The sequence below is a fragment of the Moschus berezovskii genome, chromosome 14 (assembly GCF_049115385.1).
Source record: "Moschus berezovskii isolate FMDL1 chromosome 14, NW_MosBer_1.0, whole genome shotgun sequence".
Taxonomy (NCBI): Eukaryota; Metazoa; Chordata; class Mammalia; order Artiodactyla; family Moschidae; genus Moschus; species Moschus berezovskii.
The window spans coordinates 39,359,479-39,373,139 of record NC_142473.1 but is presented as its reverse complement, the minus strand read 5'-3'; the positions used below and the strand labels follow the sequence as shown (position 1 = coordinate 39,373,139).

Sequence of the window (13,661 nt, the reverse complement as noted above, 5' to 3'; positions counted from 1 at the left end):
TGGATCACCTTTCCTTTTGTGAAGCACCCACTCTGTATGCAACAGATGGTTTGACATCAAGGCCCCGCTGTCTGGCCCTGTCCTTGCTGCTGCTCTCCCACCAAGCACCTGGACTCCCCGAGGAAGGAGCCCAGCCCCTCTCTAGCCTTCATACCCCAGAGCACCCACCAAGAGTGCACATACAGCAGCTGCTCAGTCGGTCCTGATTTTTCTTTTTCTCTCCTTGTCATTCAGTGGAACATGGGGAGGGGGTACTTTCAGACATGACACCGAGGGGGACACCCCAAGACCATGATGGAGGGGTGAGCTGGGCCATACCTCGGGGGATGCGGATGGTGATATTGGACAGTGTGGGGATTCCATCAGGAGTCCACGTGAAGAAGCCTCCAATGATCTTCATTAGGGGCACCCACCGACCGGAAGAGAACAGAAAGGCAACTGAGTTTGGTGTGAATAGTCTTGCATCCCCTCCCCCATGAAAGCAAAAATTAAAAAAAAAACACACTGACTCCAGTCCACCTCCAAGGCAGGGGAGTTGGGGCATGGCCTTCTCATGCAGACCTCTACCTGAGGCACCCTCCCCGGAGGATAGACACAGGTCCCCCCACTTGGTGGAGATGGAAGCACTGGCCCTGGTCTCAGGACTCCTTTGGACACTACAGGCAGGCAGGGTGACCTCCATTCAGGGCAGAGGGCTCAGGACACAGGTGTCTGGTCCTTCAGATGTTGTGCTTCCTTCTGGAGATGGTGCTGGGTGGCCAGGCATGGAGGTGCAGGGTCTAGGACTCACCTGGACACAGCAGTTGTCAGCATCCCCATCTGTGCCAGGGGCCAGGCTCTGCAGCGGGTTCGTGAGGCCCCGACAATCCTCCCGGGCTGGACGTTTGCGGTTCACAACCTTGAGGGGCTGGAGTTGATTAGAGAAGGTGAGGGCCCAGGGACTGGGAGCTATGCAAGGAAGCTGAGGCTGGACAGGAGCAGGGGTGGGGGGTGCAGGGCAGCAGGGCACTCACCACCACCTGGTACTTGCTGGCTTGGCCCTGGGGCGCGGGTTCTCGCGGAGCACACTGCTCCTCACGGATCTCTGCGCTGGACAGGAACTCGCTCAGCTTTTGCACGCTGCAGAGGAAGCGCAGACACCCCTCACCCTGCCGGGGGGCAGAGGGGAGGGGAGAGGGAGGAGGGCGAGGCCTGAGAGAGCAGCTCTGAGAAGACTTCAGCTTCCAGTTGTGGCCCCCACAAAGCCCACACAGGAGGGGACAGACCAGGGCCATTCCATGGGGGCAATAGGAGTTACTGGGTTTGTTAGGGTTGACTAGTCAGCTGGAGTAGTTTAGGGCATGGATTTGGAGGGACTGACTAGTTTTAGGGTTAGTTTAAAGTTAGTTGGTTAGTATGGTTATTAGACTGAAGGATAGTTGGTGTTGGGCTTTATCAGTTACTATTAGAGTTCTGATAGGTTAGTTAGGATTAGGATTGGCTATTAACCATTGAGTTGGGGCTTGCCTGGTGACTCAGACAGTAAAGAATCTGCTTGCAATGCAAGAGACCCATGTTCAATCCTGGGATCAGGAAGATCCACTGGAGAAGGGAATGGCTAACCACTCCAGTACCCTTTCCTGGAGTATTCCATGGACAGAGGAGCCTGGCAGGCTACAGTCCATGGGGTCACAAAGAATCAGACATGACTGAGCTACTAACTACACAGCAGACACTGTTAAATGCTTTATAAGCACATAATTTAATTCCCATTAAATAATTTGATCTTGCTGGGGGAGGAATGGAAGAGGTATTATTCCCAACTCATGGAGGAAAAGGCTATTCTCCACCCCAAGGATTTCCTTATGAACTCAGAGGAGGTTCCAGAAGCTTCACTTGACTCATTCTCTCTTATCCCTAGGGGTTGGCAAGGTGTCTGGAGAATCTTGAGAACTGTTCAAACAATCCCACATTTTGCTTAAATTTCCAATAGTCTGGGGGCCACCCCTACCTCTATTTCTGTTCTGAGCACAACACTCCCTCCCCATACAAGGAGCAGACTGCCAGCCTCTGCCTGCTTCTCCTTTTGTCCCCATTCCAACACAGCTCGGTGGGGTGGTGCGGGGGCAAGGAGTGGGAGATGGAGTCGACTTAGGGTAAAGCTTCAGGCTGTGTCATGTTCCCACTTTAAGCCCAGAGTCTGGTCTCCTTCTTTAAAAAGGCTGTAGCTATCCTGAGGTGAGATGAGGAGTATTTATATAGAAATTCTTCTGGGTCAGGCAAGAGATTCCCCATAGTTGTAACACCTTTGAGTGTATGGGTTCTACACAGAATCATCGGCTGGGGTAGGGGTGGGGGAGGAGGGCTGATCATTAGCAGTCACAGTGTCACTAAAAGTGAGTCAACACAGCTGACCCTGGAAGTGGGAGCTAACCCCCTTTCCAGTCAGCTGCTCCTTAGTAAGATTCTCCTAAGACCACAGCTCTGCTGTGTTCCTTGACCCTCTTTCCACCAGCTACTTCATTCCAACAGCCACCCTCCTGCTAGCTGCCTCGGGCCTGCCAGGGTCCAGGAGAGGGAGGTCACTTCCCTCAAGGCTGCAGGGGTTTGAGTACAGAGGATGTTTGTTCCTGTCTGGTCCCACTGCTGATAAGGAAGGACATAACCAGCTCTCCCCAGAGGCACGCCTGGCCCTTGCTTTCACAAAGCTAGTTCAGAGGCCTCAGGAGATCTTCACACTCCAGCTGTGGCATTCCCCAGCCAGAGCCTCAGCCTTCTACCTCCAGGTTTTCACTCCCAAGAAGGTGATGCCTCTGGAAGAGTGGCAGAGTCACCACTGGGCTCTTGAGCCCTGAAGTGGGGCCTCCCAGCATGCAGGCCAGTTGGAGACGGGAGTGCAGGTGCTTGGGGAAAGCCTCTTCACTGACCAGGACTGTGAAGGCGCTGAGTCCCATGGAGAGACAGAGGGTGTTCATCTTGGGGAAGACAAACATTTCAGGGATGCCTTCTAACATCTGCAGGGCTGTCACTTGGGAGAGGGATGACGTTCATTCTGAGTGGCTCTTGAAGGCAGAACTTGGACCAATGGTTAGAATTTATGAGGATATACCAAGTTCGGCTCAATGTTGATTTTTTTTTTTATGGAGTTGTCTTGAAGGTGACATTGAGTTCCCCCTCCTTGGAGGACAAAAGAAATTTGGTTAGTCCTTCTCGGGGATGGTGTAGAGGGAAGCTACACATGGACTATGTCCCTCTGACCAACCACAACCAGCTTCAGCAAAGCCCACATCAATGGGCAGGCGTGTCCCGGGACCAAACAGCTGTGGTTGCTGTGGTCACCGGAGTGAGCCTGGGCCCGACACGTGAGCAGCCTGTCGCCCTGGCTGGACCCCTCCTCTCACCTGACCAGAGCCTTGACTGTGGACCGGACCACGCTGGACAGCAGGAACAGTGGCGTGACCAGGATGTGGAAGAGGGAGAGGGAGGCGAAGGCCACCGAGGGGGAGAAGTCGGCCTCTCTGAAGAAGCTGACGTGGCCCACGAAGGTCTGTGGACAGAGGCACAAATGAGACGGAGCAAAGTGTGATTCAGGGCACGGGCCCCTCCTACGCTGGCAGTCCTCCGTTCCCGGGGAAGGAAACCAGAAGCGGGGGGCAAGGGATCCAGGGGAACTTCTGGTTGGAGATGCTGTCATCCTGAGTCATCTCATGGAACCATCCCTCCTGGCCCTGCCTCCTTCATTCCAGGAACAGCAGGAGCCCTCAGGTTAGGTCAGCTCTGCCCACTCTCAAACAGTCCTCAGCCAGAAAATGTGAACATGCTAATTACAAAACCACCTCCTCAGCTGCGCCCTGCAGCCTCCGGCTACCTGGCTTGGCTCGGCAGCCTCTGTTACCCAGAGTTCCCCAAGAGCCAGGCCGGGAACCAGCCCAGTAAATCATGTTGAAAGTGAATTCCCAAGCGTGACTGACAGGCTGTGAACTTGACACCGTTCAGAGACTCCGGCCCCCGGGGAAAGAAATGCATCTTTTTAAAGAACTGCAGCGGTCACAGAAGCCAAGGATGGGAGTCCTGAGAGAAGGGGCTGTGGGCGTGTGGCCTTTCTGGAGGGCTGTGCTGCTGGCCCCCACTGATCAGCTCCCACACAGCTTTGGCCAAAATTGCTTTAGAAAACCACCACTGTGATATTTAATGATATGGAGAATTGTTCATGTCATAGTCTTAACTTTTAAAAAGGTTGCAAAACTGCGTGTGAAGCACGATCCTATTTTTGTAAAAATGCTGCATTCTGTGACTCAAGAAAAGACTGGAAAGAAACACACTGAAGTTGTTGCCAGTGGGATTATGGGTGATTTAAGTTGTCTTTGCCTTCTCCCTTCTGAATTTCCCAACATTTCTACAAAAATGTGTCTCACTTTTATAATGAAAAAGTTTGATGGCAGTTTTTTAGAGAAAGTTTAGTTGCTCTCGAGACTAAGCATGAGGTCTTCCAGGCCAGGAGGCAGAGGTCTTGTCTGCCTGGAGTGGGGTGTGGAGGAGGAACCAGCTCCATACACAGATAGACTTGCCATCCATGACCCTATTCTCAGTGCCCCTGCTGAACCTAGCTTCTGAAGCCCCTGTGCAGAAAGGCCAAACCCTGGGAATCTCTCACTCCAGAAATCCCCACTGCCCCCCAACAATGGGAGATGGAGAAAGGATCCACTTACGATGAGGACAGCTGCAATGGGGATGGCCGTGTTCATGAAAACTGCGGAGGAAGCACAGAGGGAGTTTAGCAGGGTGAAGAAGACAGCTGGAGGTGAAGCTGCCCAGGTTGGACTGGAGGCAGGGCAGCCTCTGGGGTCCTTACCCAGACAGCAGGGTGGAGCTAGGGTATGCCCTTGAGTCATACAAGCCTCTAAAGAAAGGCTGAAATGCTCTTACTCTGCTCCATGTGGACAGTGTGAAGAAAGCCCTGCGAGAAAGTCGCAGGGGGAGGACTGGAGAGTTGGCGACCTGTGGTCAAACGTGAGGTCAGCAGCATGTGTTTCTGGGGGCACCAAGTTGCTTCTCCTTTCTCTGACTCTGATCCCTGAATCTACCCGGACTGAGTCTTAGAGGATTCCCAGTCTCCCATGGCTCTTAGAACTTCCCTGGTGGCACAGATGGTAGAGAATCTGCCTGCAATGTGAGAGACCTGGGTACAATCCCTGGGTCAGGAAGATCCCCTGGAGGAGGAAATGGCAACCCACTCCAGTATTCTTGCTTGGAGAATCCCCATGGACGGAGGAGCCTGATGGACTACCGTCCACCAGGTCGCAAAGTGTCAGGCACGACCGAGCAACTAACACTCACTCTCGCCTGGCTCTTAGGAAGGATTTCAAACTCGTTCACACTGAGGTATTAGTGACTGAGGACAGCTCGAAGCAGGGACTGGCTTAGCTCTAAGGCTGCGAGTCCATGCCTAGGTGGGGCAGTCAGTTTCCTGCAACAGAGGCCCCTTTGTTCCGTTTACAGAGCAGCCCTCAGACTCTTCACAGGGACCCCAAAGAGCAAAGAGATATGGACTTAAAGTCAGAGAAGGGTGGAGTCCTCATTTTTTCTAACCTGTGTAATCCTGGGCTGATCGTTTACCTCCCTGGACCTCAGTTTCTTTCCCGAGTTTTGTTAACTTGTACCGACTTGTTCCCACACTGGGGCACTCTCCAAGGTGAGAGCAGGTAATGTAGGGAATGGGCTCCATGAAGCCTCAGTGCTACCTAAGTACTACACCTCTCGGGAGGCTAGCTTGGCCCTGCTCCTCTGGCCCAATCTGTGAGATGCCTGAGGCAGCCTTGACCCCTGGCCCAAACTTCCGGAGAGAGCACCCCTCTTGGAGTAAGCGGTGCCCATTCTAGCTGCCAACTTCCGACCTCCTCCCCCTTCCTTCCTGGAGCCTCTTCCAGACCAGCCAAGAGTCTGGTTCTGCAATTAGCCAGATGAAAGCAGAAGGGGCCAGGAACCAGAGGCCAAGGGCTCAGCCTGTGCACATAGCCCCTGTTCAATGAATGGTGACACGTCTGACACTCTGAAGAATTCCAGACGTTCAACACCATTCCAAGAAGCTGACTGTCTGGTTACTCCAAGAGTCCAGCACCAGCAAGAACATCCACAGTGTGTGTTGGAGATGTGGAACCCCAAGGGAGAGGAAGAACGTGGTCCCTGCCCTCATGGGGTTCCCGGTCTGAGGAAGGAGATAAGGAACTACACTCCCAGGAGGCACCTTACAGGATGGGAGACAGGGAACATACCCCTGTGGGGCTCTCAAGCAAATAGGAAAGACACTGTTCCCATCTTTGGGGGATTCCTGATCTATGGGCCCTGCCATTGGAGGGCTCCCTGTCTCATGGAGAAGATATGGCTGGAGCCCTTGGGGAACTGCCCACCTCTCTGACCACAAGACTTTTTGTCAACACTAGTATCATACATGATGGTGTTTTGACTGCTCTTCCTGGATGAAGGCTCCATGGCCTCCTGGTGCTCACCACAATGCCACAGCCCTCCCTCATGGCCCTCTTACACTGCAGGAGGCAGGATATAAGCAGTGTTGGTTTTCTCACAGCACAGGGAACCCAGATCTGGGACACAGGACACAGCATGGCCATCACTGGCTGGGGAGAGGGAGGGAGAGGACCATGTCCATCAGGCCTGGGCCCTTGACCATCACCATACAGCTCGAAAGACAGGTAGCCTCGCCCCTCCCCTACAGGCGGTTCCTCCTTGGAGTTCCCTCAGGGCGAATGGCACCTTCTGTTCCTCTCCTGACCACCCTGTCAGCAGGAACTTGTGCAGCCCACCCTGCCCCAGGCCAAGACCCCTCTCACACATGTGGGGGCTCAACTCGCAGCTAAAGAACAGGCCAGGAAGTTAGATTATAAACTGGTACAACTCGCTCAGAAAGCAATCTGGTGCTTCGTAGCTAGAGCTGCACAGAAGTTCAGACCTTCTGATCCTGTAATCTCTCTCCTGGGAATTTATCCTGAATAATCACTCAAGAGAAGCACAGAGCTCTCAGTAAGACGGTGTGAGCCACAGCATTATTTGTCACAGCAAAACGAAAACCGCAACCACAGCAAAAAAGCACTGAAATGAAGTAAACTGGAAACATCTAACAGGAGCGGCTGTTTTAGTAAACAAGGGACAGCCACTCCAGGCAGACTTTACAGTCAGGAAACGTGTGATAATTGACATTTTGTTCTACTCCATGTTTTCCTTGGTCGTGATTTTTTAATTTATTTTTTTCTATTTTATTGTCCTCATTCTTGTAGCTGCCTGCAGTCCTTTGAGGAATGAGACCAGCTATACATAAATCTGAAAAGGCGCATTCCAAAGCTGATGCAGCAACATGGAGAACACAAGCGATACGTAATTAACTTCTGTCCGGTTCTGGCTGTTGTATGGAGATGCTAAAAATGAAAAGGTTATTTTCCATTGTCCTCATTCTCTTTTGGAAGGATGGCCTTTTTACAGCGAGCTCTGGGTCACTTTCAGGGATGGGGGTTGGGTGAATATACTCACCAGCTGCAAGATCAGCCCATTAGGACCTGGGGTGAACACAGCTGGAATTGGGGGTGTCGGTGCCAGAGTCTGGGAGGTGTTAGCCGCAGGCATGCAACAAGGTCTGGCATCTCCCTGCACTCAGCAGACCCCCCTGTGCCTGGGATGAAGATATGGTGGGGTGGGGTGGGAAGGGAGCTGGGCATCCCTTCAAGCTGTCATGGCTTGAAGACCTGAGGCCTTGCTTCCATTTCCCTGAACCACATAAGGGCCTATAGGAGGAGTGGGAAATAAGAGCAAGAATAGATTTCTCTCCAGTTTTGGCATGGGGCAGGCTGACTCACTTTGATGTGATCTAGGAAAAAATTTAAAAAAGAAAAACATGACAGTGCTCAAACCTTGAATGTTGGGGAGTAGGAAATACTGTTAAATAACACGAAGTGAAAGCAGAAGATTACGAAACGAGGTGTGAGTGTGATGCTGTTATGGAAAAGTTTAGTTGCGTGTAGGCAGGCCTGAAAGGCCACCTTCAAAAGGGAAAGCCTTTCTGTAACAGTGCAGAGTTAAGGAGAGCTACTGTTTTAATAACCCCCTCCTCCTTGAAGAAATATTCATTCAGAAATTGAGGGTCTCCCCTGTTCCAGGCATTGCATTCCAGGCGACCAGCACAACTCCTCACGACTGAGGGGTACAGTAGTGGACGACTGTGTCACCCCTCAAACAAAACGAAATAACACATCCATTGAAAACAAAGCAGGGCTCAGATAACCCGCGCCCTGCTGCCTTTGGTCAAGGAACACTGCCTGGCCCGTGGGTGCCAGCCCCCACACTGTAATAACAGGAGCTTTTCATCTCCAAAGCGTTGATAAATATTTCAGAAGCCACGCATCGGGGAGTCACAGTGAGCCATTTGTGCCTCTGGTTACATTCACCCCCTCCCCGCCAGGGTCAGGGGAGAAGCTGCCGGCTCACAGTGAGGCAGGCCGCCCCTGCAAGAGCACTATTCAGTCTGATAGTCAGTCTGAAGTCAAGAGAGGGAAGGAAAGCAGGTTCATGGTGTGTTGGGCGCTGTAGGTGGTGGAAGTGAGGCAGGAGGCTCACAGCCAGCTGAGTCCTGCCTCCAGCTCCCCCCACACCGCCCCCCGGCCACCCAGTGCCCCCGCTCCCCAGGCAGGCCAGGGCAGGCATCAGCAGCCCACTGAGGCTGGCGGGAGGAAGAGCAGATGCTAAAGTCCCGAGATGCTGGAGAAGTCTGGAGGTCACCTTGTCCCCAGACATGGGCTGTCCTCAGTCAGGGCCTCTACCCCGGGGGAAAGAGGGAGCTTAAGACTTGCCAAGAATAGCCAGGCCCTGGGTTTCCAGGAGGGGCAGGGGCTGGGTGCTCCGTGAAAGGCAGAGCTGGGTTTGGTGGGGGCGGGGGGTTGCTTTTTGTTTTTCAGGACACAGTATGAGGCCAGTCACATTTATCCAACATGAACCACTTGAGTGTGGTTCCGACCCGACTGGGAAGAGGGAAGGCCCCTGACCACAGAACACTGGAAAAGACGGCAAACCCGTCTTTCCTTTAAACTCTTTCAGTGCCTCCCTGCCTCAGGAGGAAACCCAACGCACACAATGCTGCATGATCTGGCCCTGTGCTCTTTGGTCACAGCAGTGTATTTGAGTCTTGAGCACGTTGTCAGCCTTTTCACTTCTCGGCCTTTGGGCCTGGAACATTCTTCCTTTACTCGGCTGACACACAATTCTTTGGGCGTCAGCAGTGGGTTTCACCTAGCACAAGCCTTCCCTGACACCCACCACCCCTAGGACTAGGGTGGGTGCTATTCCGATGGACTCCCCTTTCTGCTCCTGTCACTCAGGGCACAGTTGCACACCTGGCTTCCACTGAGCAGCCTGCAGCAGGGACTGGTACTTCTTCTCACCACCTGGCATGCTCCAGGCCCTGACACATAGTAGGTACTCAGTAAATGTCTATTAGGTATGGGAATGAAATAAAAGAGGCCAGGGCCAGGTGTGCACCATGAAAGCAAACCCGGGGGATTTAGAACTGACCACAGGCATGGCCCCTGTTCACATCATGGTCTCCCACAAGGCGCAGAGGCAAAGGCCATGCAGCCTCCTCACTAATGCCCAGGGCCTGTAGAGTCTGGCAAAGAGAGAAGGCTCTGGAATGAGTGCTGCACAAAGGACAGAATGAACGGGCAGCATGTCGGCTGGATGACGGTTAGGGCCTGGGACCCTTCTGTCACCTCTGCAGAGCTTGTCCTCCAATTCATGGCTGGACTGGACACCTAGAGCTATGTGGGTACTGCAAGAAAACAAGGGTGGGTCTGACTTCTAAGAGGAGTGAGCACAGCACTCACCCCCGCTTTTCCTCACTTGGTCTTCTACTTACTAAAACCTGGCCTGTGCCAGGTGCAGCCAAACCTCCTCCTGCATGAAGCTTTGTGTGCACTCCCTGCCCACGTAGACTTCCTTCTCCATTCTCTGCCATTTATTGGCTGAGGACCTCAGGGAGTCCTTTCACTTTCCTGAGCCTCAGTCTTTCCTGCTGTAAAATGGGACAACAGGGCTACACAACTCACAGAGTTGTGAGGGTTAGTGCAATCAGACTCGCTGAGCAGCCAGTGCAGAGCCGGTCTTGTGGTTGAGAACTCCCAGCCACACTGTCTCACGTATGTGAGCTCTGACTTGTTCGCAGAGTATAAACTCCGTGAGAACACGAGCACATCTTTTGGCCTCTTGAGTGATTAACACAGGGCAGGGCTCACTCAGTGCCATCTGAGTAACTCATATCTGTTTTTGTTCAAGAGGAAATGCCCATTTTGGATTTTGATAGCAGGGAAACTGCACTCATTTCCTTTTCACCCCCTGTGCTGACCTGCCCTGAACCAACTCAGGGCTCCATACAAAGGAGATCTCAGTGATGCTGACATTGAGACCGTCAGATAGAGTGTCAGAGGCAACCTTGTCTGCCTGACAGTCTGACTGCCTAGTGTACGATGACCAGACTGAAAACCCAGCAGGCAGCACCACCGACAGGCCCCATCAGGAAAAATGACTCCAGGGCTCCACTGCAGCACCAGGACCCCATGGTTGGTGGCAGAAGAGAGAATGAAAGATGCCCCATTACCTCAAGCCTAATCACCTGTGTCCTAATTCCAGGTGACAGAGAGCAGAAGGCAGGAAGTCCAGGAGGACATAAATGAAAACACACTCAAAGCCAATAACTGCAGCCTGGCAGAGCCCCTAACCTGCCTCTCCCCATCCCACCATCAACCAACACAGAGAAACCCATCCCAGGAAGGGTGAACACCCAGAGAGCAGCACTTGGCTTTCCAAGCTCGCTCTCTCCGAGGGCTTTTCCTGTTCCCCTCTGCCTTCTCCCATGGACCAGCCTGGGCTGCTCTGTTACCAAGTACTGGACAGGGGAGGGGCCCTGGGCAGACCTCTGCATAGCTCCAGAGCCCCTGATTCCTTCCAGAGTCATCTCAGCTCTGGAAAACAGGCAGTCTCCTTGCCCTAGGTCCTCCTGCCCCAAACCCTTCACAAAGCCATGGCTTGTTGTCTGGGGGCCCATAGGACAAACAGCATTTACTAGACAGGCTTCACTGGGCTAGCCCGGAAACCTAGGCATCTTATAATGCTGTTTACATAGGAAGCCATGTCCCAGCGGGTTGCAATTCAGATCGCAGGAAATGAGCATACATTTCCCAGATGCAAAGGAGCTCCCACATGCCCCTGTCTATATGATCTGAGGCTACCTCTACCTTGCTGCTGGGAATCTTGGGGACTTGGTGCCTCCAATTTCCTTACTGCTTCTCTTCTCTCTCTCCCATTGTAGCAATGGTGAGCCTGCCCCATTCCACCCTGCCACATTCTTGTTGGGAGGGAGAAGCCCTCCCCTACCTCAACAGCTGTTCCTCTCGATGGGGTGTCTGGAAGCCAAGTGTCTGTAACTCACAGAGCTGAACAGAGTGTGCGGTTACTGTTACCACGACCAGCCCAGGGATAGGCAGAGCTGACAGACAGGCTGAAGAAGGCCTGGGGCTGTGGACACTGGTTTCCCTGAGCTCCCCAGAGGCTCCGCCCCAATTTCTCCTGTTCTGTCAAGTGCTCACAAGAGCCCCTCGGACACCAAGGAGATCCGACCAGTTGATCCTAAAGGAAATCAGTCCTGAATATTCACTGGAAGGACTGATGCTGAAGCTGAAACTCCAATACTTTGGCCAATACTCCAATACTGATGAGAAGAACTGACTCATTTGAAAAGACCCTGATGCTGGGAAAGATTGAAGGCAGGAGGAGAAGGGGATGACAGAGGATGAGATGGTTGGATGGCATCACCGACTCGATGGGCATGAGTTTGAGTAAGCTCCTGGAGCTGGTGATGGACAGGGAAGCCTGGTGGGCTGCAGTCCATGGGGTAGCAAAGAGTTGAACACGACTGAGCAAATGAACTGAACTGATCAAGTGCTCAGTCCAGGAGGAGGCCACAGGGTCATGGCAGAGGAACCTGGAGTGTCTCAGTAAGGAGTCCAGGAAGCCTGCCATGCTCATCACTCCATTCTGTGAAAATCAGCTCTTAGCAGGATTTCCTGCAGAAAGATGCCATGTCTGGTGCCATGCCATGATGGTGGATGGGCTGGTCACTGCTGCATGGACCAGGATACCATCTGTCCTGTGCTGTCTGGCCAGACACAAGGAGGTGCTCAGTGCAAGCCCTGCCCTGTGAGAACCTTCAGATTGAATGCAGACCCCTTTGCCCCGCCAGACCCTCTCTCTAGGCAGTGGACTGCCAGGAACACACAGACGACCCGAATCCCATATCGTTCCCCCTGTGCCTCTCTGGGAAACACAGTCAGTGCGCCCTCCACTGCTGCCCACGGCTGGCATGCCCACACGTATGTCTCTTCTGGGCACACCAAGAGAACCAGCTTCAGCTGGCAGAGGGGGTGGTAGTGTCTATCTCTAATTTCCTTCTTTGTTTCCCATTCCCATCAAAGCCCATTCTCGGCTGCTTCTCCTCCATTCAGAGACCACAGCCTGAAAATGGTGTTCCATTGTGTCCTAAATTTTCTTCACCTCATTTAGGTTGTCAGCTCTGAGAGTCTCAGTGATTCCAGAGAATCTAGTCTGAGCCATGCTATTAACCTCAGAAGTGACCTCAGGAAGAAACCCACTCTGGGCCTCAATTTCCCACCTGTAAAATCGTTCTCCCAACTTGCAAAAACATTTCCCATTTACTTCTCCCTGCCAATTCTGTGTAATTTCCACAGATAAATCTTTTTATTCACAAATCCCCTCTTCAGCTATGTGGATTCATTTAACCTGTACACTGAGTTCTTGTCCTTTTATTTTTTCCCTTTGGGGGCTTCCCCTCAGCCCTTCCTACAAAAATGGCTTTTAAACTGGGCAGATCAGGGAATCAGCATGGGTCTTCTAGCTGCTAAATATCTACCTCCTGATTATGTACTTGGTCAGTAACTGCAAAGGGGTGAGTCCATGGAGCCACCAGACCAACTGTGGAGATAAACTTAGGCCAGGACTCCATCCACTGCGTGACCTCTGTAAGCCCACTTTGACCAGGGAGCCACCTGAATTCAAGAACTGAATTTCTAATTTTGAGAAGTTCTTTCAGCCTTTTTTTGCTATTTTGCCTTGTGCCCTCCTTTAGCTCTTTAGTTATTTTAACACATATATTTTATTATCTCTTTCAAACTATTTTATCATCTCGAGGTATTGAAGAACTAATTCTAGTTTTTTGCATTTGCTGACTTTCACTCTTTTCTGGTGGATTTTAATTTCTTTATTATTAGCTCATTATTTAACAGCAATGGTTGCCACTGGAGTCCTATGTTCTCTGGAAAACGGTTTTAATATGTGTATCTTCTGGGACCATAAGAGTTTTACCAGTTTTGGGGGTTTTTTTCTCTATGTTCTGGATTTGGGCTTCCCAAACCACTTGATTCGGAGAAGGCAATGGCAAGCCACTCCAGTACTATTGCCTAGAAAATCCCATGGATGGAGGAGCCTGGTAGGCTGCAGTCTGTGGGGTCGCTAAGGGTCGGACACGACTGAGTGACTTCACTTTCACTTTTCACTTTCACACATTGGAGAAGGAAATGGCAACCCACTCCAGTGTTCTTGCCTGGAGAATCCCA

At 52.2% G+C, this 13,661-nt stretch overlaps 1 protein-coding gene across 2 annotated transcripts in view; it reads right to left on the bottom strand.

Moving 5' to 3' along the window:
- Positions 1-13,661, bottom strand: part of ABCC8 (ATP binding cassette subfamily C member 8) — an 80,484-nt gene that overhangs the window by 34,206 nt on the left and 32,617 nt on the right. Inside the window, exons 11-15 of one of the 2 annotated variants that reach the window (XM_088843049.1) lie at positions 4,689-4,729; positions 3,381-3,526; positions 1,014-1,119; positions 791-967; positions 319-394 (exon numbers count right to left, since the gene is read on the bottom strand). In XM_088843049.1, coding sequence (XP_088699175.1) covers positions 319-394; positions 791-967; positions 1,014-1,119; positions 3,381-3,526; positions 4,689-4,729 — 546 coding nt within the window. The remainder of the gene's footprint in view (positions 1-318; positions 395-790; positions 968-1,013; positions 1,120-3,380; positions 3,527-4,688; positions 4,730-13,661) is intronic. The other variant, XM_055423274.2, reaches the window with a different exon arrangement.